The sequence below is a fragment of the Etheostoma spectabile genome, chromosome 20 (assembly GCF_008692095.1).
Source record: "Etheostoma spectabile isolate EspeVRDwgs_2016 chromosome 20, UIUC_Espe_1.0, whole genome shotgun sequence".
Taxonomy (NCBI): domain Eukaryota; kingdom Metazoa; phylum Chordata; class Actinopteri; order Perciformes; family Percidae; genus Etheostoma; species Etheostoma spectabile.
Genome location: NC_045752.1, coordinates 1223398 through 1247430, shown reverse-complemented (window position 1 = coordinate 1247430; position 24033 = coordinate 1223398). Strand labels below are relative to the sequence as shown.

General features: G+C 39.1%; 1 protein-coding gene across 5 annotated transcripts in view; it reads left to right on the top strand.

Moving 5' to 3' along the window:
• nin (ninein (GSK3B interacting protein)) overlaps positions 1 to 23222 on the top strand; it is a 30484-nt gene extending 7262 nt beyond the window's left edge. For 2 of the 5 annotated variants that reach the window (XM_032499690.1, XM_032499689.1), the window contains exons 5-29: positions 1082 to 1127; positions 1254 to 1429; positions 1533 to 1679; positions 1816 to 1983; positions 2220 to 2356; positions 2845 to 2985; positions 3216 to 3390; positions 4158 to 4268; positions 4507 to 4596; positions 4772 to 4907; positions 5074 to 5195; positions 5849 to 6972; positions 8098 to 10557; positions 11321 to 11419; positions 11522 to 11591; positions 12424 to 12591; positions 12669 to 12785; positions 13017 to 13130; positions 13249 to 13395; positions 13557 to 13736; positions 14525 to 14659; positions 14762 to 14863; positions 15563 to 15655; positions 21103 to 21216; positions 22157 to 23222. In XM_032499690.1, the coding sequence (XP_032355581.1) occupies positions 1082 to 1127; positions 1254 to 1429; positions 1533 to 1679; positions 1816 to 1983; positions 2220 to 2356; positions 2845 to 2985; positions 3216 to 3390; positions 4158 to 4268; positions 4507 to 4596; positions 4772 to 4907; positions 5074 to 5195; positions 5849 to 6972; positions 8098 to 10557; positions 11321 to 11419; positions 11522 to 11591; positions 12424 to 12591; positions 12669 to 12785; positions 13017 to 13130; positions 13249 to 13395; positions 13557 to 13736; positions 14525 to 14659; positions 14762 to 14863; positions 15563 to 15655; positions 21103 to 21216; positions 22157 to 22372 (6588 nt within the window). In that variant the 3' untranslated portion in view covers positions 22373 to 23222. Of the gene's footprint in view, positions 1 to 1081; positions 1128 to 1253; positions 1430 to 1532; positions 1680 to 1815; positions 1984 to 2219; positions 2357 to 2844; positions 2986 to 3215; positions 3391 to 4157; positions 4269 to 4506; positions 4597 to 4771; positions 4908 to 5073; positions 5196 to 5848; positions 6973 to 8097; positions 10558 to 11320; positions 11420 to 11521; positions 11592 to 12423; positions 12592 to 12668; positions 12786 to 13016; positions 13131 to 13248; positions 13396 to 13556; positions 13737 to 14524; positions 14660 to 14761; positions 14864 to 15562; positions 15656 to 19646; positions 20979 to 21102; positions 21217 to 22156 lie in introns of those variants that run through there. The other 3 variants (XM_032499693.1, XM_032499691.1, XM_032499692.1) reach the window with 3 other exon arrangements.
• The last annotated feature ends 811 nt before the right edge of the window (positions 23223 to 24033 follow it).

Here is a 24033-nt window from a genome sequence, read left to right as displayed (position 1 = left end):
TGTGCATGCATGAACGCGTTGCAGAAGAATAAAGCATGACAAAGAAAAGTCCCCAACTGGTCACCAAAACGGCATAATGATGGCTAGTTCAGCTTGTGTATATTCTGTGTATTGTCTGCGCTACAGATTCCGCCCCAGATGCCTGCCTACACTTTTCGAGACATTAAACTGAAGCGTGTCTTGGTATTGACTAATCTACGTTGCAACAATGCTGCAATGTCCGGCCTGGGGACCAGCAGATGGGGATGGGTCAGGGGCCTCTGCCACAGAGAGAGACTGCAGGCCTGGTGCTTTGGGAGGAGGAGGGTGTAGGACTCTGACAGAGGAACAATGAGCCCCACTACCCCCATTCTGGTGCATGCCTATACACCATGTATCAAAACGCCACTTGCAGAATCCCATCTGTTCTTCATTCCCTCACTGTTTGCTTCCCAAACAATAGATTGTCATGCTGGAACTGGGTTGGATCTACACCCACATAAACTCCTCCTCTCATATTTCTCAGCAAGCAACAAAAAACACAACCAAGTTGAAGTTAAAATCTAAAGCCTACTGGTAATTTGGATTTTAAGAGTAAGAAAAACTCAGTTGGATTTTAAACAAATATGTCCTAATTGGTTATTTTAAAACATTTCATTTTCAGCAAAGCTTCTCATTTATTTTAACTTTAGTTGTTAAATGTTGAACATTGGCACGGGGAGTATTACTATTAACAGAAAATAAGTGTGTCTGTCCATGACACATTTTCTCTATTACCACCATTACCAATTTGCACACCGACCATCCCTGATGCCTTCGTGCCATCACAAAAGCTCTTTTGTGCTTTTTGTCAGACGTTCTCCCCACCCCCCCAACCCACACCCCCACCCCGCACACAGACTCAACCTCCCCTAATTTAAAAGCATGTTTAAACTTTTAAACAGCTGATTGTCACATGAAATAAACAGCCTGCAGGGAGGTTTTTATGTGATTTTTCACAAATGAGCCTCACCTATGTTTTGATTCTTCAAAAAACGACATGTTGGTTATTTAGAGGCTAGCTTCTTTGTGATATTAATTTCTGTGTTTTTTGTCTTAACAGCGTTGGAATGCTAATGAATCAAGCACAGAGGAATATGAGGCAGAAGGTACGTCAAAGACACAGTATTTTCAGAAAGTTCACAGTATTTTCAGAAAGTTCACCGTATTTTCAGAAAATTCACTTCATAACTGTTGGTCACTGAATGATGAGTCTCTTCTGACCTCCTTTGTAGGCCAGATGCATCTCTGGAACCCCGATGAGCCGAGCACACCTCGGAAAGCCATCTTTCCGCTGTCCACCTGTTTAGAAGAGAGACTGCGTGAAGCCTGTGACGAGCTGGAGATATCATGGGACGGATGTGCCGGTCACACCCAACTGCTCGCGCTATGTGAACACTTGGGCCTGGAGGTAAGAGTCTTAGTTAATGGAGAAACACACACATAATGTGAAAGATGAAAATACCTTGTCTCTCTCACTGCTACTTTGAAAAGACCACACATTTATTTTACAGATAAATTTGGATGTGCTCCAGAGTCTAACTGGTGATGGAGTGATGAATGTTCAGGAGTTTGTTTCCAGGGTTGTGAACCACAACAAACCCCCCACACCGTCTGCCTCCACACCCTACAGACAGCTTAAACGACACCACTCCACTCAGGTATTGTTTTTTTGAGTTCTACGAGGTCCTAACAAGTGGGCTAATAATAATAGAGTGACTAAAAGCTAGATCTCAGGTTGGAATTTTGGAAATTAACTCTGTTAGTAAAAAAACAAAACGCCCCCCCCCCTTACAGCCCTTTGATGATGGAGGGCGTAGGATAGCCACTACTTTTGCTCTGACCAGCACCATTGGCATGCGTCTCTTCTCCACCCTTGATGACGGCACCGGTTTCACTCCAGTCGAATGCATCCTGGATGCCTGGCTGGAAGAGGGGATAGAAAACAGCTTGGAGATCCTGCAGGTACGTATTCTTCTAATTATTACTGTGGCCATTAGTTCTTAATTGCCGGAATTTTATGTGTTCATTCAGACAGCTGATGACAGAAAAAGGAAATCCGATTTGTGCAATTTGGGAGAATGTGTTTTACTATTGTATTTTTTTTATTATTTACTCCATGATTCAAATAAGTAAAGTATTTTCTAAAACATTTGCAAAAAAGGACAAATGTAACACGCATGTGTAAATTTGTTTTGCAGGCTTTGAATTTCAGCCTAGATGGAAAACTGAGTCTTGGGGATCTCACCATGGCGCTTGAGAATGAGCTACTCGTTACTAAGAACGGGATTCACCAAGCGGCACTGGCCAGCTTCAAAGCTGAGATCAGATATCTTCTGTGAGTACGAGTCACAACTGTAATACAGCTCATTCACATCTTAACACTCTATGTTCATATTTGTTGAATCATTTAGAACCAGTTTATCTAAAATACGATTTCATGAATGCATGATTTTTTTATTTTACATATTTAAGAAATAAACAGTGACAAACAATACACTGAGACGAAGAACGCATCCCATGACCAAAAAAGTAAATAATAATATTAATTAATTAATTTAATCAATTAATTAAACAGAAGAAAGATGGGAGTGAGGGTGACAAAACGACACACGCAGAAACACACAGACACACAAAACACATGCATAAACAGACACAAGACAAGGGACTGGACCTCACAGAGTCAGCGATGCACCGCCACATGTCCAGAGTCTTCCCCGGGGCTCCATTAATCCGCGCCGTGAAGAGTTCCAAATAAAGAATGCATGATTGTTGTCATGGGTAAATATTTGTAAAATTATTGACCCTGTGGTTTCTCTTTTTCAGAGAGCGTGTAGACCGAGAACTCAGGGAGAAAGAGAAACTCCAATCTGACTTGGAAAAAGCTGAGAAACTGAAAACTCAGCTTGCCACTGAAGTGGATGAGCGTCACTCTGCCATTGAGCACATGAACAACCTTAGTCTCAGGTAATGTATCCCTCAGGTGAAACCAGATGTCCGGTTTTACTCTTTGTTCTGTATAGCCCTGCTGTGATACAAACTGATTGATTAATGTTTTAATTGTGCCTTCCATTTGTCCCAGTTTGTTTCCATCTCCTACAGCTTAAATGCTTTTATGTAACATTTTGTACAGTCAGTTAATATAGTGTTCTTTGTAAGAGTCACACCCTGCTTTCTCTGTGCCTGAATGTCTACAGGAAGCTTGAACAGGACCACAAAGAGAAGCTAGCAGCGGTACGATCAGAGCTGACCAAGGAGATGGACCAGATCCAGCAACAGGCCAGCCTGCAGCGCAAGGAACTGGAGTCAGAGGTTGAGAAGATCAGGGAGGATGAATCCTTTCTCAGAGACCACCTTTCCATCTCTGTGAAGGTAACTATGAAGACTCTTTGCTTTAATGGGTATCATATGGTTTATTGACGCAGTGTCGTGGAAGTTTTCTGTACAGCAGGAGTGGAAATGTTTTGAAGTGAGACTTTGTTGAAACAAAATAAAGAGCTGTGCAAATAAACCAAGGTTGGTTTTTGGTGTATTTTTTATTACACTCGCAAAGTATAAGGCAAAACAATTACACAGAGTTTACAGCAGTAACAGTGTGAAGTGTCTGGCCAAGGTAGGAGGCAAAATCACAGTCTTCTCGTTTCTCTGGGAAAGTGCCTAATCTTTGCAAAACAATCTTTTCTACTTCTGACCCTCATGTCTCAAAGTTTCTATCGGTCATTTATCTTAGCTGCAAAAGACAACCTGGTGCTTTTGGTCACATACAGATAGAGGATGTTCTTGACCCTGCACCGTTATTGATAAACAGCCCTTAACAACTGTTTCTTTCAGACTTTAAGGCACCAACCTTCAGCTGGTAAATTTAGGGAAAAACAGCCGTGACTCTCCTTCAGGGAGGACTCACACAGAATGAATGAGAATTTAATGAAGTCATGCAACCGAAAAGCATAGTAATGAATAATACAGAAGGATATATGAAATCATGCTTAAATGTAATTTCCCATTACAGCAGAAAACACCCACTGATGAACCTTGACGTGGCTTGATTTTTCTCACTAAATGTTGTCTTCTGCTTATCCAACAAAAAAGGTTAATAATTGTAAACCCATGTTGTTGGTATCTTATTTTTTTTTTTTAAGGAAAACAGACGCCTTGAAATGGAGTTGCTGGACATCACCGAAAAACTAGTGGAGACTCAAAGCCAAAATGCAAAACTCCAGACAAGTTTAGACAACGTTATGAAAGAAAAGGTACAGAGACATTTTATGGCTCTCCATAATTTCAATACTGTCTTTGTCTGTTGTTGGGGTTATTGGAACATAAATGTAATTGCGCTCAAATTATTTTTTCATTGTTTTTTTGCTTCTCTTTAGTTTTAGTTTGATTTTCTGTATTCTGTCTCGCTCGTCTTCTGTCTAGCTCCTTTAGTTTGAGTCCTTGTTTTTAGTTTATGGTGTAAATAATAATAAATAAATTATTTTCTTTTAGTTTGGAGACTTGGACCCTGGCAGTGCAGACTTCTTACTACAAGAGGAACGTATTAAAGAACTACGCAGCAGCTACGAAGCTCAGTGCAGGGTAATTGCGTCCAAATCTCAAAACCTGCCTACCTTTTTCTTAATTTTTTTCTCTTTTTGCTTGCATGTCCCTACATGCATGCTCAGAATTTAAGAAGTGGCAAACGAAATATTGTCCTCACAGACTTGATGTTATATACAGCACATGTTTAACTGGTAGCGCTCTCATTTGGTAGGAGCTGCAGGATCGTATTGACGAGATGCAGTCAGAGTTGCGTGAGTTCCACGGTCTCGGACGAGTTCATCAGCCCTGCCAGAAACCTCTCTCTGAAGAGCTGGAGAGTAAAAGCCCCGGCATGGAGTCTGATCCAGGTAATGAATACATACACCACACATGCAGTCCCTGGAGAGCTAATTACAGAGCTCTAACTACATCTGTTAATGACAACAATCACTACATAAACAGTTTGTATAAAAACAAGGAAACCTTGTGTCAAATGTCACCAGCTTCACCAACTCGTAACGTGACTTTTTGCAGGTATTGGTTGCGAGGAGGTTCAGCCCTTCAGCATGAGCCTCGAGGCAGAGATGATGTTGGAGCAGCTGAAAGAGCAACACCTCCAGGAAATGGAGGATTTGCAAAACCAGCTGGAAAGCAAGGTTAGTGTAGTAGATATCTTTTAAAATTGTATTCTTTTAGATCAACATGTTTGTTTATAATTTAAAAACTAGAGCAGGGAGACATATAAATGTAATATTCATCTTGTAATATTGAGACAAGATGCTTCATGGAATTTTGATCGTTGATATGTACTTTAATTTGTCTTTACTTGGTCTTGTTGGCTGCATCCCATTTCTGAACTGACTTAATTGTCGGGGCAAGTTATATAAACTCCTGTGCCTTCAATGGATTAGTTTTGACATTTTGGGAAATATGCTTATTTCCTTTCTTGCCGAGAGTTAGATATGAAGATCGATACCACTCTTGTGTATGTCCAGTAAATATGAAAAAATTATATGATAAGGTTGGCTTGGGAAAAAAAGACTGGAAAGAGGGGAGAAGGGGCTAGCTAGTAAACAACTGGTTGCTGGATTTTGTTACCTTTGGACATAGCAATGCTAGCTGTTTCCCCCTCTTTCCAGTCTTTATGCTAAGCTTAACTAAGTAGCTGCCTGCTGTAGCTTAACAGCATACAGTTATGAGAGTGGTATTCATCTTCTCGTCTAACTCTTAACACAAAAATAAAAAAAGTGCATTTATTAAAAGTCCCAACTATTCATTTAAACCCTCAACATTCTTTACATCGCCACAGATCAGTGAATTTGAAAAGATGATAGGAGAGCAGAGGGCAACCCATGAGGAACAGCTGGCTGCCTTAGCCCTCCAGTACCAGCAGGAGGTCGAGGCGTTGAGGGGGGAGATGGTCGGCATTCAGAGTCGGGGACAGGAGCTCCAGAACCAGCTAGAGCAGGCAGAGCTGGAAAGGACTAGTCTGGAGCAGAAGCAGGCCCAGGAGAGGGAAGAGCTGGAGAATCGGCAGGAGGAGGAAGTGGGAGCTCTCAGACAGAAACTGCTGGAGGCCCACACCTGCACTGCAGACCTGGAGGAGCAGCTGAAGACTCTGGAAGCCCTGCAGACGGAGACGGATGGACATCTCGTAGATGAGATGGACGCGCTGAGGAAACAACACGCCGGTGAGATTAAGAAACTGGGGGACGAGCACGCAGAGCTTTCTGAAGCCAGGCTGGAAGAGGAGCGAAAGAAACTGAGGGAAGAGCAGGCTGAGTTGGAGAAGAGATTGTTAGATAGTTGGGAACGGGAGAAAGAGTTGTTGCAGCAAAGCCATGAGGCCGAACTGAAGGCCAGACTAGAAGAGGCGAAGGCGAGGTTTGAGGAAGAGCGCGACGAGATTGTGCAGAGGCTGACAGAGCAGTGGCAGGAAGAGAGGGCTCAGCTGGATGAGCAGAATAATGAGACTCTGCATGTGGCGCTGGAGGAAGAGATATCCAGACTTGCCAGGGAACAAGAAGAGAAGGAGGGCGAGCTCCGGGAGCAGTGGGAGAGCGAACGAGGCCAGCTTCAGGTGCGTCAGGAGCAGGCTCTGCTCGATAGAATACTGCAGGAACGGTTGCAGATGCAGGAGAAGTTTGAGCAGAGGGAGATGAAGCTGAAGGAGGAGTGGGAGAGGGAGAGACTGCAACTTGAGGAGGATTATGAAGGGATGCTCCAAGACAGGCTGAATGAAGAGAAGGAGCAGCGTGAGACTGAGAAAGAGGAAGAGGAGAAGAGAGTGAAACGTTTAATGGCAGAGGAGAGGGATCGTCTAGAGGAGAACCACTGCGAGGCCATGAAGGATCTGACCGACAAGCACACCAGAGAGAGGGACGCTCTCAGCAGCATGTTGGACAAACTACGGGAGGACATCGCTCATGAGAGGTGAGAGATTTGGCATATTTTTTTCTTTTCTTTTTTTTTTTTTCTTTTTTTTTATTGAGAATCACATAGTAGCAGCAGTTTTCACAATCATCTTTGGATTGAAACAATTACAGAGTGATCCATATTTTCAGATATATATATGTTTTTTTTTAAACAGTATAATATAGCACAAACACAACACAGGGTGTAGCTCCACTTGAAGCATATTTTTATTTTATTTTTTTAAATAGGCCAGTTTATAAGTATAATAAAAATTGGTTAAAGAATTGAAATAAAAAGATTACAAAGTTACATGAAACCCAGATTTAGACAAAGGAAGGGCATTTCAGGAAACTAAATGTAGTTTGAGAGTTTGGTTACACTTTACTTGAAGGTATCTACACAAGAGTGACATGACACTGTCATGAATGTGTCATAAACAATAACAAGTCACAAACGTTTTTGACATAACGCTTCTTTTAGTAAGTGTCATTTGGTTTTGTTATGACAAGCTAGGGTTCATGTGTCATGACAGTCGTGTTCATGACAGTGTCACTCTTATGTAGAAATGTTACTCTTACAATGTTATGTTGTAAGAGTTTTTAATTGTTTATCATAGTAAATTATTTTATAATACTTGCTTTGTCCTCAACATTCATCCTTTTAAAATAATCAGAATTTGATAGTTTTATTTCTTTGAATGTGTACTATAAGAGTTCTCAGTTGTACGCTGTAACAGTTGTCTAATAAACCGTGTACAGGAAGGAAACCTCACAAGATCAGCTTCACCCAGAAAATCAAGGATATTTGGCTATATTTTGGCTTTTGAGAAAAAAGTAAAATTTATTGATGCAGCACTTATCACAGATAAACCTCTCAAAGTGCTTTACTTAAAACATCCAATACGATACATATTAAAACAGAGTGCACACTTAAAATCACATAATACATAAAACATAAAATAAAGTGTGGACAGGTTAACCAAAGGCCTGTTATTAAAAAAAGAAAAAAGTAGGTAATTGTGTTTTTGTATGAAAGTAAAATATGTATGTCCTTTTTATAATAATCTAAAGCTATTTGTTTTAACTTGTACTATTAAGAGTTCTAAACAGTTGCTGTACAAATCATTAAATTAACCGTGTACAGGAGGGAAACCGAGATGAGCTTCACCCAGAGAATCAAGGAAGTGGAAAGTCGTTTCTCAGGTGATCAGGAATCTGTCGCGCAGCGTTTACAGACTAACGTTTTGAAACTGGAACAGCACTACCAAATTAAGCTAAAGGCTCTTTCTGAAAGGCTCGGCGAGCAGGAGCTCAGCTGGGAGGCACAGATGCAGGAGGCCCTTGCGAACGCTGAGGATCAAAGAAGAATGATGGAGGAGGCCAAGGAGCAAGAAATGGAGAGCCTGGATCAAGAGTGGACAAAACGGCAACATGAGCTAGAAAGTCTTCATCAAGAGGAAATGGAAGAGCTAGTGCTGAAAAACCAGCGACTGCAAAACGAGCTGGACGACTTCATCAGCGTGGCTCAGACTAAAGAGCTAGCGCTGAGTAAGCAGCTGAATGACCTCCATAACCGGCTCCAAGGGAGCCTGGACACCAAAGACGAGCTTCTCGCTCAGTCTGAGAAGAAAGCGCTCGAGACTGAGCTCCTGCTAAATCAAATGGTGGCCGATTTTAAACAGGAGAGGGAAGAGCTTCTGTGCAACAATTCAGAACTTGAGGCAAAATACACAGAGATGCTTTCCATCTCTGAGAGGCAGATTACTGAGAGGATTGAACTGTTAACTGAGCGGGATGATTTCAAGATGAAGATCGAGGAGCTGGAGACGCTGCTTAGACAGGCAGCAGTGGACTTTGAGTTTGAGAGAAGGGAGCTACAGGAACATACATCCATCCTTGTGGAAACGTTGGAAGATAATCAAGAGAATGACCGAGAAGAGCTTATAGCCGAAAGAGATGCGCTTAAAATCCGAATGGAAGCGTTAGAGATGGAATTGAGAAGTGTTTTGTCTTTTGTCGAAAAGGCTAAGGAAGAAGAAATTAAAGAATTGAATGATAAAAACACTTCAATGGAGGAAGGATCCACATTTTTCTCTGAAGAACAGGAAACATGTTTGACACCACCGAAAAGCTCTCTCAATAATGCTGTTCTTGGCTATTCCTCTAATCAGGAAGTGTATAGTTTGTCACCATTTCTGGTTGAACAAGGCTTTGATGTAGAGACTTTGACGGCGGCCCCTGATGCAGTGGATGGAGGTCCTGATAATATCAAAAATATTGATAAAGAGTATGATGAAAACATGCATGCTACTAGTGAGGCTCAAGGAGACAACACAGCAGAATTCAATGAAGTTTTTGCTGTTCCAGTAGATTACCAAATTGGAGATTCAAGCCCTGAGAAAGGTGAGGGAGACCCACATGTAGGCTGTTGTTCTGTAGAAATTGGACATGAACACCCTGGAGTGATGTCCTGTGACGTCCGCTACCCAGATTCCCCAGTTCCATATACAGATAATTCATCTGTCAATTGCAACAACAAAGCTGTTTTCCCAGAGATGCGGTGTGAGGTGGCCTCATCCCCTGAGGCTTCAGAAGGTGGAGATGCTGAGGAAGTTGCAACAGATTGTGAGACTAAAGTAGCTCCTGAATCATGTGAGAAGGAGAGCAAACCTCAAGATGTACAAACTTTGCAAAATGAAAGCACTTACCATGAAGATGTGCCATGTCATGAGACTGTGGTTTATCCATCAGTGCTGGCGGACACAGGTGACCCAGATGAACGGCCTCTGGTGGATGCTGAGGTTGGGTGTTTACAAAATAACTCTCACGACCGTATACAGGAAGTTGAACTTGTTTCCGACTCAGACTCTGAACAGTTAACCGACGAAATGAAAGATGTATGCACATGTGATTGTCTGGAAAGTCTGGATGAAGATGCTGATTGGGGATGTTCTCCTCCTAAACTCCAGGCTTTGTATTACACTGCCACGGAAGAGAACATCCTCCTACATGAGAAGATTTCTCTGCTTCAGCAGAAGACAGAAATACTAGAGAATCTTCTGGCTCATAACACTGAAAAGCTCAAAACTGGCAACCAGATATTGGAGGAAAACCATAGCCTCAAAGTCAAAGTGCTACTTTTAATGGAGCATGTCAAAGAGCTGGAGGTAAAGGCCTTAAAGATGACAGCTGTTCAGATTAGATATGAAGATTGCATGTGTGAAAACAATAAACTGAAGGAGCAAAATAGTGAACTTGAGAAGAGAGTTTGGAGCCTTGAAAGCAGGATGAATATTTTCTATGATTTCCAAGATCGGCAGATTACGCTGGTGGATGAGATCAGCAGGATTAGAGGGGAGAACCGTAAACTCTCTGAGTTGTTCAGTGAATTGGAGAGGGAGGGTGAGATTCTTTCAGCCCTACACCCAGACGCCGAACAGTCGGAGAGCCCCACAGAGGAGTCTCTCCTGGATAAAGTTCCGGCTTTCGCTGATTTAAAGGGCAGCTGCGAGGAGTTTGAGAAGCAGAACACCAAACTGCGCAGAGCCATCACAGAGCTACAGGACGAATCCCATTCATTAAATGAAACAACTCTGTCGCATAGGTAACGTGGAGAAAAACTAGGAACCCTACCCGTCGTGTCTCCTGTGGCTTCTCGTTGTCCCATTCCTGTGGTGCTTTGATTTTTAAGAGCACTCCTCCTTTAGTTGCCAGGCACAATGCAGTGCTGTTTATCTTTCCTGTAAATTAGGTTCCCAAATCCTTTTTGTGGATGTGACAGACCTTAAACACTGCTTTTTGTCCCTTGTAGTTCACCCCCCCCCCCAAAAAGTTCAATGTGTATAAAGCGTAGAATAAGATGCTTTTAATCAATATGTAGCAAGTGACTCTTCATACATAGGGCTGGTTACCGAATTCAATACTTTTTAGGCACTGACCAAATTACCTCATAGAATGTCATTTAATAACAAATTTCAATATCATTAGCGTCAGGGAGCAAATAAGCATGCAGCATTCTTCTACCAAGATCTAATAATGCTGGTGATTGTCTGTCTAACATTACACGCCTTAGAGGCATGAACAAAGATGGGGCTCACGTAGTAGCAGCTGAAAAATACATATGTTGTGGTTAAAATGTTTTTTTGTTTTTTTTAATAATTGTATGTGACAAAGTTTAGTTTAGGAACCGGTATCAAAGTCACAGTATTGGTATCAGTACCGGTATCCACCAGCATATACCATACCCAGCCCTATTTATACATCATTCCATTGAAATTATAAATGTACGTTTTGACGTGTACTTTATTATTTTTTACTGTTATAGCTTGTTGGAATCTAGTTGTTCATGTAGTTTTGTCCACCTATAGATCTGAGGCCAGTCGTCTCGCTGAAGAAAACGTCATCCTCAAGCAAAAGATTGCTGCATTGAAGGAAGAGGACGTGAAAGAGGTCCAGGAAGAGTTAATGTAAGGAACACATTTAATGTAAACACTTTTAATAATGACTTCTGTTTATTGTAGTTTTTTCCCTTTTAAAAACTGACATTTCCTCCTAATGATTGATTTTAGACAAACACTGGAGCACTTAAAAAAAGGGAAGATTGCGGCTCAAAAGGCAGCGGAAAGTTTCAAGAAGCAGGTACGGAAGTAACTTATTACAATAAGAGTCTAGAGCCACGCGGGCGGAGAATTGGCATCAGCTGTGTGCTTGCCGATCGAGTGGTACTTCAGACTGGACGTGCTGCGATGATCTCTCAGTTCACGACGACAAAACACACAGATCACTTTGGTCTTGTCAATGGAACATTCAGAATCTTATTTGCATCCATTTCAGCGTCTCGAACTCGCCATCCCCTCAAAACGTAACGTTGCTACTCTTTGGACGGCTCGCAAGCCCAAACGTGTGTGTGGCGTGCCTGCTGTTTTGTTTCTGGTCTAGCTAGATCCAGTGTGGTGTTGTAGTTTTTCTAACATTAGTTAATACAACAACATGTAACAAAAAACTAACAAGTTTGCTAGGTATGCGTGCTAAAATGTACACCGTTAAAATGGGCTTGCGTTAACGCCGTTAATAACGTGTTTAACTGACTGCACTAGATTTTTCATAAAACCAAAGTACTGAACAGGTTTACATTTTGAAAATATAGTCACAAGATCACTAAAGTTATAACAATTCATCCTGAAGTAGAAATCCTTATTTGTACCAATTGTATGACGATGCATCCAATAGTTGTTGAGACATTTCACTAACAAAACAAAACTGTTAACTTGCTGGTGGCGCTAGAGTTAAAGTCAGGAGATTACCAATGTCATTAGGATACATCCACTGAAGACCATACATTTTCATAGCGATGGATGGATGGATGGATGGATGGATAGTATTTCAAAACATTTTTGTTTCCACACAATTGATTCCGCCTTCATTCAAAAGCAGTTAGTAATACATTATTATTGTATTATCTCCTCTGCAGATTTCAGAGCTACGTTTGCAGAGCCAACAATTCGAGGATAAGAATGTGACGCTGTCAGAGAAAAATGCCCAAAATATTTCTGATATGGAGAATCTACGACAGCAGCTGGCAGAGCTGATGAAGGAGAACGAGAGGAGGGAGGTGTACACCGCTGAAGAGAAAAACAAGGTAAAACAGAGTTTGGTAACAGACTGATGGTCGTGGTGGTGGTAGCGGGTAGTTAATTGGTGGTTGTCTTGTGTTAGCTGGCAGCTTGTGTGTCTTCTCTGGAGGCAGAGCTGACCAAAGCTCTGGAGGACACTGTACAGCTGGAGCAGAGGAATACCCAGCTGTCACTGCAGCTCGCTGGCCTCAGAGAGAAGGTGAGCATCAGGCCGTGGACACTTTGATGACACAGACACAAAGAAATAAAGCATTCCCCCCACCAACTCTTGCCATGGAAATGACTCAAGACAATCTAAATGAACACAAGTAAAAAGAAATATTTAATGTCCATAAGGTAACTGTAATCCGCTGAGATATTGTAGTGGAGTTCTCGCTTTAGCAGGTAACAAAGAATTCTTTTAAAACTGTAGTCGTCTTCTGGTTTTCAGGCAGTCAAAGTGGACTCTATGGAGAGCCAGCTCAGCCACCTGATGGAAGAGGGGGTGAGCACGGATAAGAAGACTCAGGGCCTCTGCAACCAGCTAGCCAGATCTCAAGAGAGAGTAAGAGTCTTCTGTAACCCACAGAACCATCTGTACCAATTAACTGCTTTTAAAAGTAATTAAACAGATTTGTGAACAGTGATATTCAGGACCAAATGTATTCCTTTCTCCAATCTAGATCAAGATGATGGATGATACTCTTCAGGCGTTGAACCATCAAAGTGTTCGTCTTAAGTCAGACCTCCATGTTTTGCAGCAGGAGGGGGATTCCCTCAAACTTGAAGTTTCAGTGCTACACAAACAGCTGCAAAATGTCAACGATAAAGTGAGATTTATCTTTTACATTTTTTTCATTTGTCAAACACAAATAGCAGACTGAAGTGCAAAAGTAAAGCAAGAAAAAAAATCAAGAATACTTGACACAATTTTGTACCTTCTTTTTTTCCAGTAGACTTGACCTTTTTACCTTTTTTTTGTTCAACACAGAACCACATTTTAGAGATGGCGTTGCACTCGAGCGGTCTCCAGAGTCAGAGCAAGAAGCTGTATAGGGATAAGATGTCTCGGCTGGTGGACCAGGAGCAGCAGCTCCTGAGGCAGGAAAACGAGAGGCTTCAGGCTGAAGTGCGCAACGCCAAAGGAGACCTCATGCAGTCCAGAGAAAAGGTGAGCTGAGGACTACAGCAAATGGTAATGATCTGCAGTTAAGATTTAAAATCCTTTTGATCCCATCATGGAGAAATTCACATTATTGCAGCCGCAGGGGAGGGGGGGCGGGTATAAAAGATTCTAGAGCAAAGATCTTCAAGAAGGGGTCAGAAACCCCTAGGAGGTCTTCAGAGTTGCTACAGGGGCGCCTCCAATTTATTAATTAAAAAAAAATTAAATGTCTTGAACATGAATCTAAAACATGAATCCAACATATTTTTATTTTTTATTAGCAAATATGCCCGCTAATGATAGACTTGCTGGCCTATAGGTAAGGTAGTCACTAAGAGAGCCACCCACAGATGCAGTTCATCCTAAAGAGTTATTGTGCCACATGTATGTGTAACATTAAAACATGATATACAAAATCATGCCAACATTGATTATTTTAATAGCTTAGTATTCTATGCACTGCCCTACACCCAGTTTAAGATGCAACTTTATTTTATACAGTAGAGTGTCCCTGATCCGTCTCTCTTTCAGATAAGGGGTCCTTGGTTTAAAAAAACGTTGAAGACCCCTGCTCTAGAGATAAACAATCCAACAAATAAATATAAGTAAAGAAAATAGTATAATAGTTGTATACTGAATACTGCAGATGGTTGTATTCATGCAAAGTTGTCTTTACACTTTTGAAAAGATATTATTGCACAGTTATCAGTCTTGGTGTGTGGGTTTTGTCATGTCAGTGTTCCATTTTTTTTACTCTGTCACCGATCTATGACCCCTTTATTTTATGTCCGCAGGTCCGTCAGCTCGATGCGACCATGCTGTCCCTGAAGCAGCACAAACCACAGAGTCAGTCCGCCCTGGTGAAGGCCTTGGAACAGGAGAACGCCTCTCTGAAGCAGGAGCTCGAGGCGCAAAAGGAGCTCACCAAGGTATAAACGGCATGCATCTAAACTTTTTTTTTGTTATTTTGTTTCTTCTTAACATGCTGATTATGTGACTGGAATTCGTATTACGTGTGTTTTGTGTTTCAGGGACGCGAAGCAGGACAAGGACACGCAGAACTGGAGGGCCTTCAACATGAAAATGAGGCACTCAGGGCCCAAATGGCTCGACTGTCTACACAGCTGCTAGAGGTACCAACTTCTCTTATTTTTTTTTTCCTTTTTAATGTATTGCTTTGTGTTATTTAAACTGGGCTGTTCTTTAATATTTAGAAAATCTCACCCATAAGTGCACAAATTTAACTATACATTCCATTTTGCAACAAGTATTGTAACCTTTTTTCTGCAATTTATCTTTCTTCTTTGCTAAGCTGCTGTAACAGTATCAATTTCTATCTTATATTTGATCTTTCATTTTGGTTTTGATTTCAGTTTAGTTTTGGGAGTGCATAAGTGAGAATTGAGAAATTTATAAGGTTTATTATTTTATTTTTTTTCAAGTATATAATACTCATTATAATTCATAAGCCTTGATTTACATTAGTTGAAGAGGGTAGGATGAAGGAAATCATGACATCAAATAGGAATACAGGGTTTAACAGCAGCCGGCATCCGCTATGTTGTATTGGTGCCATCTTCTGGTGTAATTACTGTCATTAAGAAGTCAAACAGAATAGGTCAAAGTAGCATATCAACCACAGTGGTTTTATTTCTTTTTCCAAACCTGCAAGTTTTAGTTTAGTGTGCCTTTTTTTTTTTTTTTAGGTTTATAGTGGGAGACTTGAATTATAGTTGTGATTAGATCATTGTTAGATAAAATGACATCATACTGTATATATTTCTCTTCAGACCGTGTCGCTGTCTTCTCTTATTTTTGTCTACTTTGTCCAGACATTTCAGGTTCAATTGGTCGGACTTCTGCCTCCATCACCTCACAGGATGCCCAGGGGACAGCATCGTGGTGAAGATCCGGACAACATGCAGGTACAATACAACCTGAACCTTCCCTGATAGCAGACTCGGGGCAAATGCATGGATAAAAATACATAAGCTAAATGACAGCTGCTTGTCTACATTCAACTCTAGTAGCCTTGCAAATTAAATCATCACTTACAGGATAAACACATTGATCCTTTTCAAACTACAGGATAAACACATTAAACAACATTTTTCCTGATTCTGCTTTACATTTTATAAAGAGCCAGAAACCTGAACAAGCAGTTTAGTACCTGAAGGTTTAGTATCATTTGGTTTTACATTCATCTCCTGTCATTTTTCTCTCACTGTCATTTTTTTTTGTCACATTATAGCCATTTGTTGTCAAAATGATCATTCATTCATCACTAATGGCTATAATATGGGAACTATGAACTACATTTCATGTTGGAAATGTATGGGATATAATGGGAGTTAAATGTAAACATACCCATAGTGTTTCTTTCACTCTCACTTTGGTGTAGAAAGTGTGCCAACTCAAACAAATCACTCAATTCAGGTGCTGAAAAATGTATTTTACGTTTTCTTTTTTTAAATCTGGCCTGAAATTCTAAGAAATGCAATACATCCGTCATTATTCTAGCCTGGAAATCCAGACCTAAATCCGAAAGATTAAGGGTCTGGCATTGAGTAATGAAAGTCGCCCATGTCGAGGGGACGCACCAAGCGTGCATTTGAAAATCTCACTGCACACACTTGAATGACACTACGACCAATCACAACAACACACGGGGTGATGTATCCAGAGCCCCATACGCTTAGCTATCAGCAGAGCTAACTGGTAGATTAAACTGTTGTCACCGGTTCAGCTCACCTCTGGCCCGCCTATATCAGATACACCGATGTGATTGGTGCAGCTCGCCTCTGGCCCGCCTATATTGGATACACCGATGTGATTGGTGCAGCTCGCCTCTGGCCCGCCTATATTGGATACACCGATGTGATTGGTGCAGCTCTGCTACAAGTGCATAGTTGATGAACAGCATTACTCGATGCCAGAGTAACTCGCTGAGCAAATTTCAAATTGTGCTCTTGCGAGAACTCAGGGTTTTCAGGGCATTGTTCAGCATCAAAGCAAATATTAATAATACATTTGCTTTAGAAGTGTGGAATTTCTCAAACACCTGAGCTGAGTGTCATGTAGTTGTAATTCTCATTTAATTTAATTTTCCATTCCCATTTTGTTTGAATGCTGGATTTGCAGTGCTCCTTGTTTTGGTGCTTGTTACAAATCCATCTCAACACCTGTCTGTCCTCACCTCCTTGTGTTGTGTGTGTGTGTGTTTGTAGTGTTTACTTTTTGGGTTTGGTGTTTCGGCAGTTGGGCCCGTGTGCTTCTGAACTCACTGTTTATTTGATTTTCCATCTCGAGACGGAAGTTGTGATCATGATCATCTGGGTGTGGTCTATGAAGGTAAATATGGTGCAAAATGCGAGAGCTTGTAGTCTTGATGTAAGAACATGTAGAATAGGATGTGAGATAGAAACCCTGCATCTCTGCCCGCTCTGTTCGCTGAGAGCTCCAAAGTTACAAATTAGTTAAGCATCACATGTATCGGAAGAAGTGTTGCAAAAGTGGAGGCGTGCAGATTCGCCACTCTGTGATGCGAGAAAGCACATATTGTATGTGAAGTTGCAGTAACAGATTTGAGGGGTTGTACTCACAGTTGTGATGGGGGGAAAAAAATTGTAAATTTTGTATTACAAGTTTGCAGCTGTCATTGTAATTATATGTAAATATCAGTCTACACATTTATGAATATTTTATTCTGTGACTTCACATTCAGAACACGGGTGTGTGAACAAGTGCAAATTTTAACAAGTCAAGATTTTTGTTGTGTAAGTTCTCTAGTTGTATTCTGCTACTTCTAAGTGCTCACATCAAGTCTACAAGCTCATGCATATTGCACCATATTTACCTTCATTAGGGGTCCTGGTGGCTGTTTTTCCATTTGTCATATTGCACAAACCTCCGTCTCACCCCAGCTAGATAGATGTAGTTTGTCCAAGTTTATCAGTAAATAGTGTCATCCCTTTTAGTGTATTTTAATAGCATCTGACTTTTAGTTATTTTTATCTGCAGCATGATACTACTAGTTATCACCAGCTTACCATGAGTGTAGCATTATCACTATGTATACTATACATTCATGTTGTTAATATTTGTCAGTTTAGTAGTTTTATTAAAATATCTGGTTATTTACATGAGCTCATGGGATTATTCAGATTATTTATCGTATACCTACAGATATATACAGTACATACCAGATATAACGGCAGAATCAGTTGCCCTCAGACAACTTTTAACAGCCTACATAGTGTCCCAGGAGATACAGTGGTGCTCAAAAGTTTACATACACATGCTTAAGTTGACTAAAAAGAGGAATAAAAAAATCATGTTTTGGAAATTTATTTTAATACCTAAATTAAAAAATGAGGTAAAATCCAACCTTTAAGGACACCAATTTCTTTGTGAATGAATAATGTATTGTAAATAAATAAATGTTCTTATTTAAAATACAGGGGTCATAAGTATACATACCCCTAGTTAAATTCCCATAGAGGCAGGCAGATTTTTATTATTAAAGGCCAGTTATTTCCTGGATTCAGGATATTATGCATCCTGATAAAGTTCCCTTGGCCTTTAGAATTAAAATAGCCCCACATCCTCACATACTCTTCACCATGCTTAGAGATAGGCATGGTTTATTTCAGTTAGACTAATACCTGGTTTGATTTGCATTGAGAGATGATTTTATAGAAAGTATCCCATGCCTATCTCTAAGCATGGTGAAGAGTATGTGAGGATGTGGGGCTATTTTAATTCTAAAGGCCAAGGGAACTTTATCAGGATGCATAATATCCTGAATCCAGGAAATAACTGGCCTTTAATAATAAAAATCTGCCTGCCTCTATGGGAATTTAACATAGGGGTATGTATACTTATGACCCCTGTATTTTAAATAAGAACATTTATTTATTTACAATACGTTATTCATTCACAAAGAAAATTGGTGTCCTTAAAGGTTGGATTTTACCTCATTTTTTAATTTAGGTATTCAAATAAATTTCCAAAACATGATTTTTTTATTCCTCTTTTTAGTCAACTTAAGCATGTGTATGTAAACTTTTGAGCACCACTGTAGTCAACAATGGAAATGAACCCAGCCTCACATAAATACTAACCAACATAACCCGAACAAAACAAAATCTACATTTTTGAACATTTACGTTATTGGTAATTTTATTTATAAAGCATCTTTTCGATACACAAGTGTTTTACTTTAAAAATAAAATGTAAGGACAAACATTAGAACAAAGCATAAACAACACAAATAAGCATACATTATAAGCACCAGTTAACACATTGTATGTCTGATTCAGTTCATGAATATATTATATATTCTGTTATTAAAACAAAAAGTATGATACTTTTATCTATTACAAGTAATTGTTCTTTTCCTAGTCAGCTTAGAAAATTAGTTTAGAAAATTGATTAACAATTTCTGAAAAGGAATACAATTTTCTAAGATGGCACAAACATTAAAGGAGTACTTCAGCAATTTAGTATTGCACTTCCACTCATGAGGTTATAGATTTTTTTTTTTTTTTTTTTATACAGAAAGTTAAAAACTGAAGTACCGGAGGCCAGCATCTCTTGACTTTTAGTCTCTATTGTATTTCCCATAATGCAACTGCTTGGTGTCTTTCAGTAGCCAAAAAAATTACGAAGTGCCCCTTTAACAATCTAAATATGGTATACACAAAAGAAACCCTGTTTAAGTAACATTTTATAATATTGAGCTGAGTTATTTTTTTAAAATTTTATTAGCTTCTTTTACAATTTGATGTTTATGTTGTGTGAAATGAACACACGTTCCCATACAAAAACCTGTGTTAAGTGACCAGGCCTGTGAGGTTTTTAGGATTAGAGGAGAGGGTAGAGCCGTGGTGAAGTGTTCCTGCCTTTTCTCTCCAGGGGCCGATGCCGGAGCAGCGGGCGGCTCACGCAGACAGCTACCGGCGGATCGGTGGATTGTAACACCAGCGTCTTTCCCTGCTCTTCACTTTAGCCTCTTTTGTTTCCTCTGAGACTGCTGCTTCTTTCCACAGTCCTGCTCTTCCTTTGCTATGTTTGGAGCTTTAAAAAATCTGACTGGCACACAATGCCATCCTTTCTGCATCCTTATAGGAGATTGTGAATCAATGTGGTGCCTGATTCAAAGGGCATAAATGTGTAATTGTATTTCCCTGCTGCTAGGTGGCAGGAAAACACAGAAAAGGCTCCTGAGGTTTTTCCCAATGGGATTTGGACCAAAATGACATTGGAATCTTTAAAGACTGTCAGATATGCCATATCAAATTTAACATCTACAAACATGGACTTGTTTCTTGATCCTATTTGACTTTTATAAGGGTCCAACCCTTGGTGCATTAACAACATGTTGTAGTTTGAATACAGATGATCTTTTTAACGCAAGGTGTATTATTATTATTATTATTATTATTATTATTATTTTTTTGGCAGTGTTCTGTAATGCCCTTGTACCATTTATCATTGTCAGAGACAGGGTCTATACATCCTCAGAGGCTACATGTTGTGTGACAGCTTGCCTTATGCTCATCGAGGAGTGTTGAGGTGAGGTTAGTGCCTAACAGCCCTCTGAGCCTTTTCTAACAATCAAGCCAACATGGAATTGTCAGGCGATGTTACGGTCTGTGTCCAGTTAAGATATTTCTTAATGAAGTACTAAGTTTTCAGTTTGACTTTTGTTGTTTATGCCTGTATTTCATATTTGACACTTCAAGCTACCTGTTTATGTTGTGTTCTGGTACTGTGTGTGTGTGTGTGTTTGTTGCTGTTTCAGTTGCTGCTGCACAACCAAAGGGATTCACATCTTTTTGGGTTATGTTATTTTGTTTTTGTTTTTCTGGTCAAACATGTCTCATAACTTTGAATGTTTATCTGGTATTTATTATTAGAAACCAAATATTTGTTTGTCCCCAGTAGTGATCTATTACTGTCATATCTGTGTTATGGTTTTTGAGTCATTTAGTGAGTGATCCTTATTTTTGCACCATGTATAGACTCAACTGTATTTTATTTATTTTGTTATTTATTTTTAATAGAATCATGTTAGGATTTATTTTATTTATGCATTAAATTATTTTTGTAGAGGGATCTGGAATACATGGCATAATTTTATACGTATTGATATTTTATTTATTTTTTTAGTGTTGTCCTCTTTTTAGAAATGTACCAAAATCATTTAATACTGACATGAAGATCAAATAAAGCTTCTAGCTCATACGGCTCTGCATGTTGTTTGATTTTCTCACTCACATTTCTCAGTTTCTACCTTCTCAAAGGGAATACAATTTAATGTCATCACATTTGCAGCAGTTTGTTGATATCCTCACTGTCTTCTCACCAGGATGAAAGGGAGAGGAAGATGAAGAACATGGCAGAGCGTATGAGGGAAATTGAACTGTCTCTGCATAACGTCAAACTGCTGCTCAAAGAGAAGGTTGTTCAGCTGAAAGACCAGGTCAGTTCAAAAAGCTCTTCAGAAATCGTTTCATTGAGTTGTCTCTTAAGGGCAAAAAAGTTCATTTTAAATTTTCAACAGATTGAACTTGGAATTGTCTTGCTAAATGTCCACATTCTTTTTTCTTTTTTTTCTTTTCAATTTTTACAGTGGAAAAACCAGTAGGGAGTTGTTGTTTTTTCAGAGACGTTGTGATTTACAGTATTTTTAGAAATAAAGTGGCCCATTGAGTCCGACTATATAAAATTCTATATATATTACATTTTTGCACACTGTCATCAGTGTTTATAAAAGACGCAACATTTTGGTCACAGACCTTCATCCGGCATCACATGCATAACGTGAAATACACATCTTTATATTAAAGCCACGGGTTGTAACAACCAAACAAAGGGAAACCAAATCTTTAAACACCTAAGACAACTGCCACATAACTGATTAAATTAACCTTCTTTAACAAGATTGTTGACAAAATCATAGAAATATTTGACAAGTAAAACTTAAATCTAAAGTAAACGATATCTAAAAGAGGAAAATGGAAATCAAATTCAAAATGAGAACATCCCAACAAGATGTCATCTTTCTCTTTCCTCTAGGAAGAAGATAACTTTCTTATTGCAAACAAAACATGGAGAAGATGTATCAAACGGTTGAAAAAGAATACTCAATGTGGTTATTGTGAACAAGATACTGTATGTACTGAGCGGAACATTTTATATTTGACAAATTTTGGTGACACCATCTAAATGACTGCACACGCATCTTTGGTCTTTCTGTATTCCAGTTTCTTTGCTACATATCAGCTGATATACAGTATGTATCTATACTGATACCAGCTAATATAGCCTAGTTTAATTTAAGTTCTCTGAGACTTCATTAAACCAGATAATATTATGGAATTATAAAATCCTTTATCATCTACTTTCTCTAACTTTTCTAGCTGCACAAGAACAGCAAAGCAGACGTGTTGATCAGTGACCTGTATGAGGAGAACACGCAGCTGATGAAAGCTCTGGAGAGAACTGAGCAGCGGCAGAAAATGGCAGAGAAGAAGAACTACCTACTGGAAGAGAAGATCTCCAGCCTGAACAAGATTGTGCGGGACCTAAACCCCTCGCCTCTTCCTCCACTACCATACCATTATAAATATACATAATGCATCACCAAAAACACCTAAAGATACTCGGGACATTAAAATCACTTGCCATGCCAAATGCAAGTGTCCAAAGTCACACAAAGTGCACTGTTTATGTACTCAAAAGTCTTTTAACCAATACTTGTCATTGCTTCAACCATTGTACAATCAATGCAACTAAATGCACAAGAAAACACATTTCTGTTTAATGTCCTCTAGCATGTTTTGGCTTGTTAAAGCCTAAAATGTTACTGTTTAAATATGTGGTATATTTCTTTGGTCATTTTGTTAAGCTTATGTTGCGTTGGACCTATGAAGAACCCAGTGTTTGGTTAGATCTAAAAGAAAACAAGGTATTTTTCAGTAATTTATAATTTTTTGAATTTTTTTTAAAGCAGTACCTGTTATTAGTAACTGAGTAAATATTTTACCATGATACTATATTTCTCTTTTGAGAAAGAGAAAAGCAATACTGAAGTGCACTTTTTATATAAGTGTTCTTTTGTCTGTTGTCAAAGAGATGAATTGTGTTAATCTGTCTTCCCTTCTCAAGTCCTTATGTAAAGAAGAAACCAACCTGGCAGTGGTGTAATCATGGAAACAGAACAGTCAAATAACCCACTGACCTTCCTAAAGTGTTTGCTTTCATGTTACACCTGAAGTTACATAAGTGAATGTCAAGTGGAAATGCTTGCTATTGAAATGCATTTGATTGAAATCAAAAAATTATATTGCAAAACAATATATAAAATGTAAAATGTAAAGCTGTGCCATTATGAAGTTTTTAGATTTTAATGAAGGACCTTGTCTTTATAATGAAGCTTAAGCACTAAAGCTGCAAACAGGGTATAAATGAGATATATGGATGATGTCTGGTTGGATTTCTTACTGGATTTTTTTTTTTTTCTCTGTGCTGCTACAGGTTCATCAGCCTGTTGATGTTTATGGACTAGCTAGATTTGACCTTAAGTGCTGTGTTGCAATTTTAAGGTACTTGTACATGCTTATTTATTACGTTTGATGTTCCTTTATACTTCTCCACAACATTTCAGAAGTACAAATTTGACCCTTTCCTCCACTGCATTTATTTAACAGCTATTAGTTTTTTTTTAATTATTTTTCACAATATTTAACACAGTTTTGTTTACATGTAAATGAATGAACAATAATGATGTAAATATACTGTATGTATACATATATGTATACATCACTGACGGGCCATTCTGCAAAGTGCATTTTTTTGTATGTACGTTGCAACATAATGTAATATTTTATATCATGTTTCTAGTATTTATGTACTTCAGTATTATTGCCACTTTGGATACTTGTATATATCTATCTAATATTACTTTATACTTCTACCCCACTACATTTCAGAAGTAAAAATGTTTACTTTTTACTCTACACTTTAACATAATATTACACTATATAAACTTTCCACAATATTTTACATACGTACATGAACATAAGCATGTGATATATGATAGTGTATATATATGATACCCAACTCAACCTCTATCAACTCCTTCTACAACACTAAAGTTTAGCTTACGTATTGTATCTACTTTTGATATTTGTATTACATTCTGATTCTATTTATGTACTTTTTCTTGTAATTAACAGTTTATTCAGTGTGGTGTTGCCACTTTGACTCATGCTCATAGGGTGAATATAATTGAGTT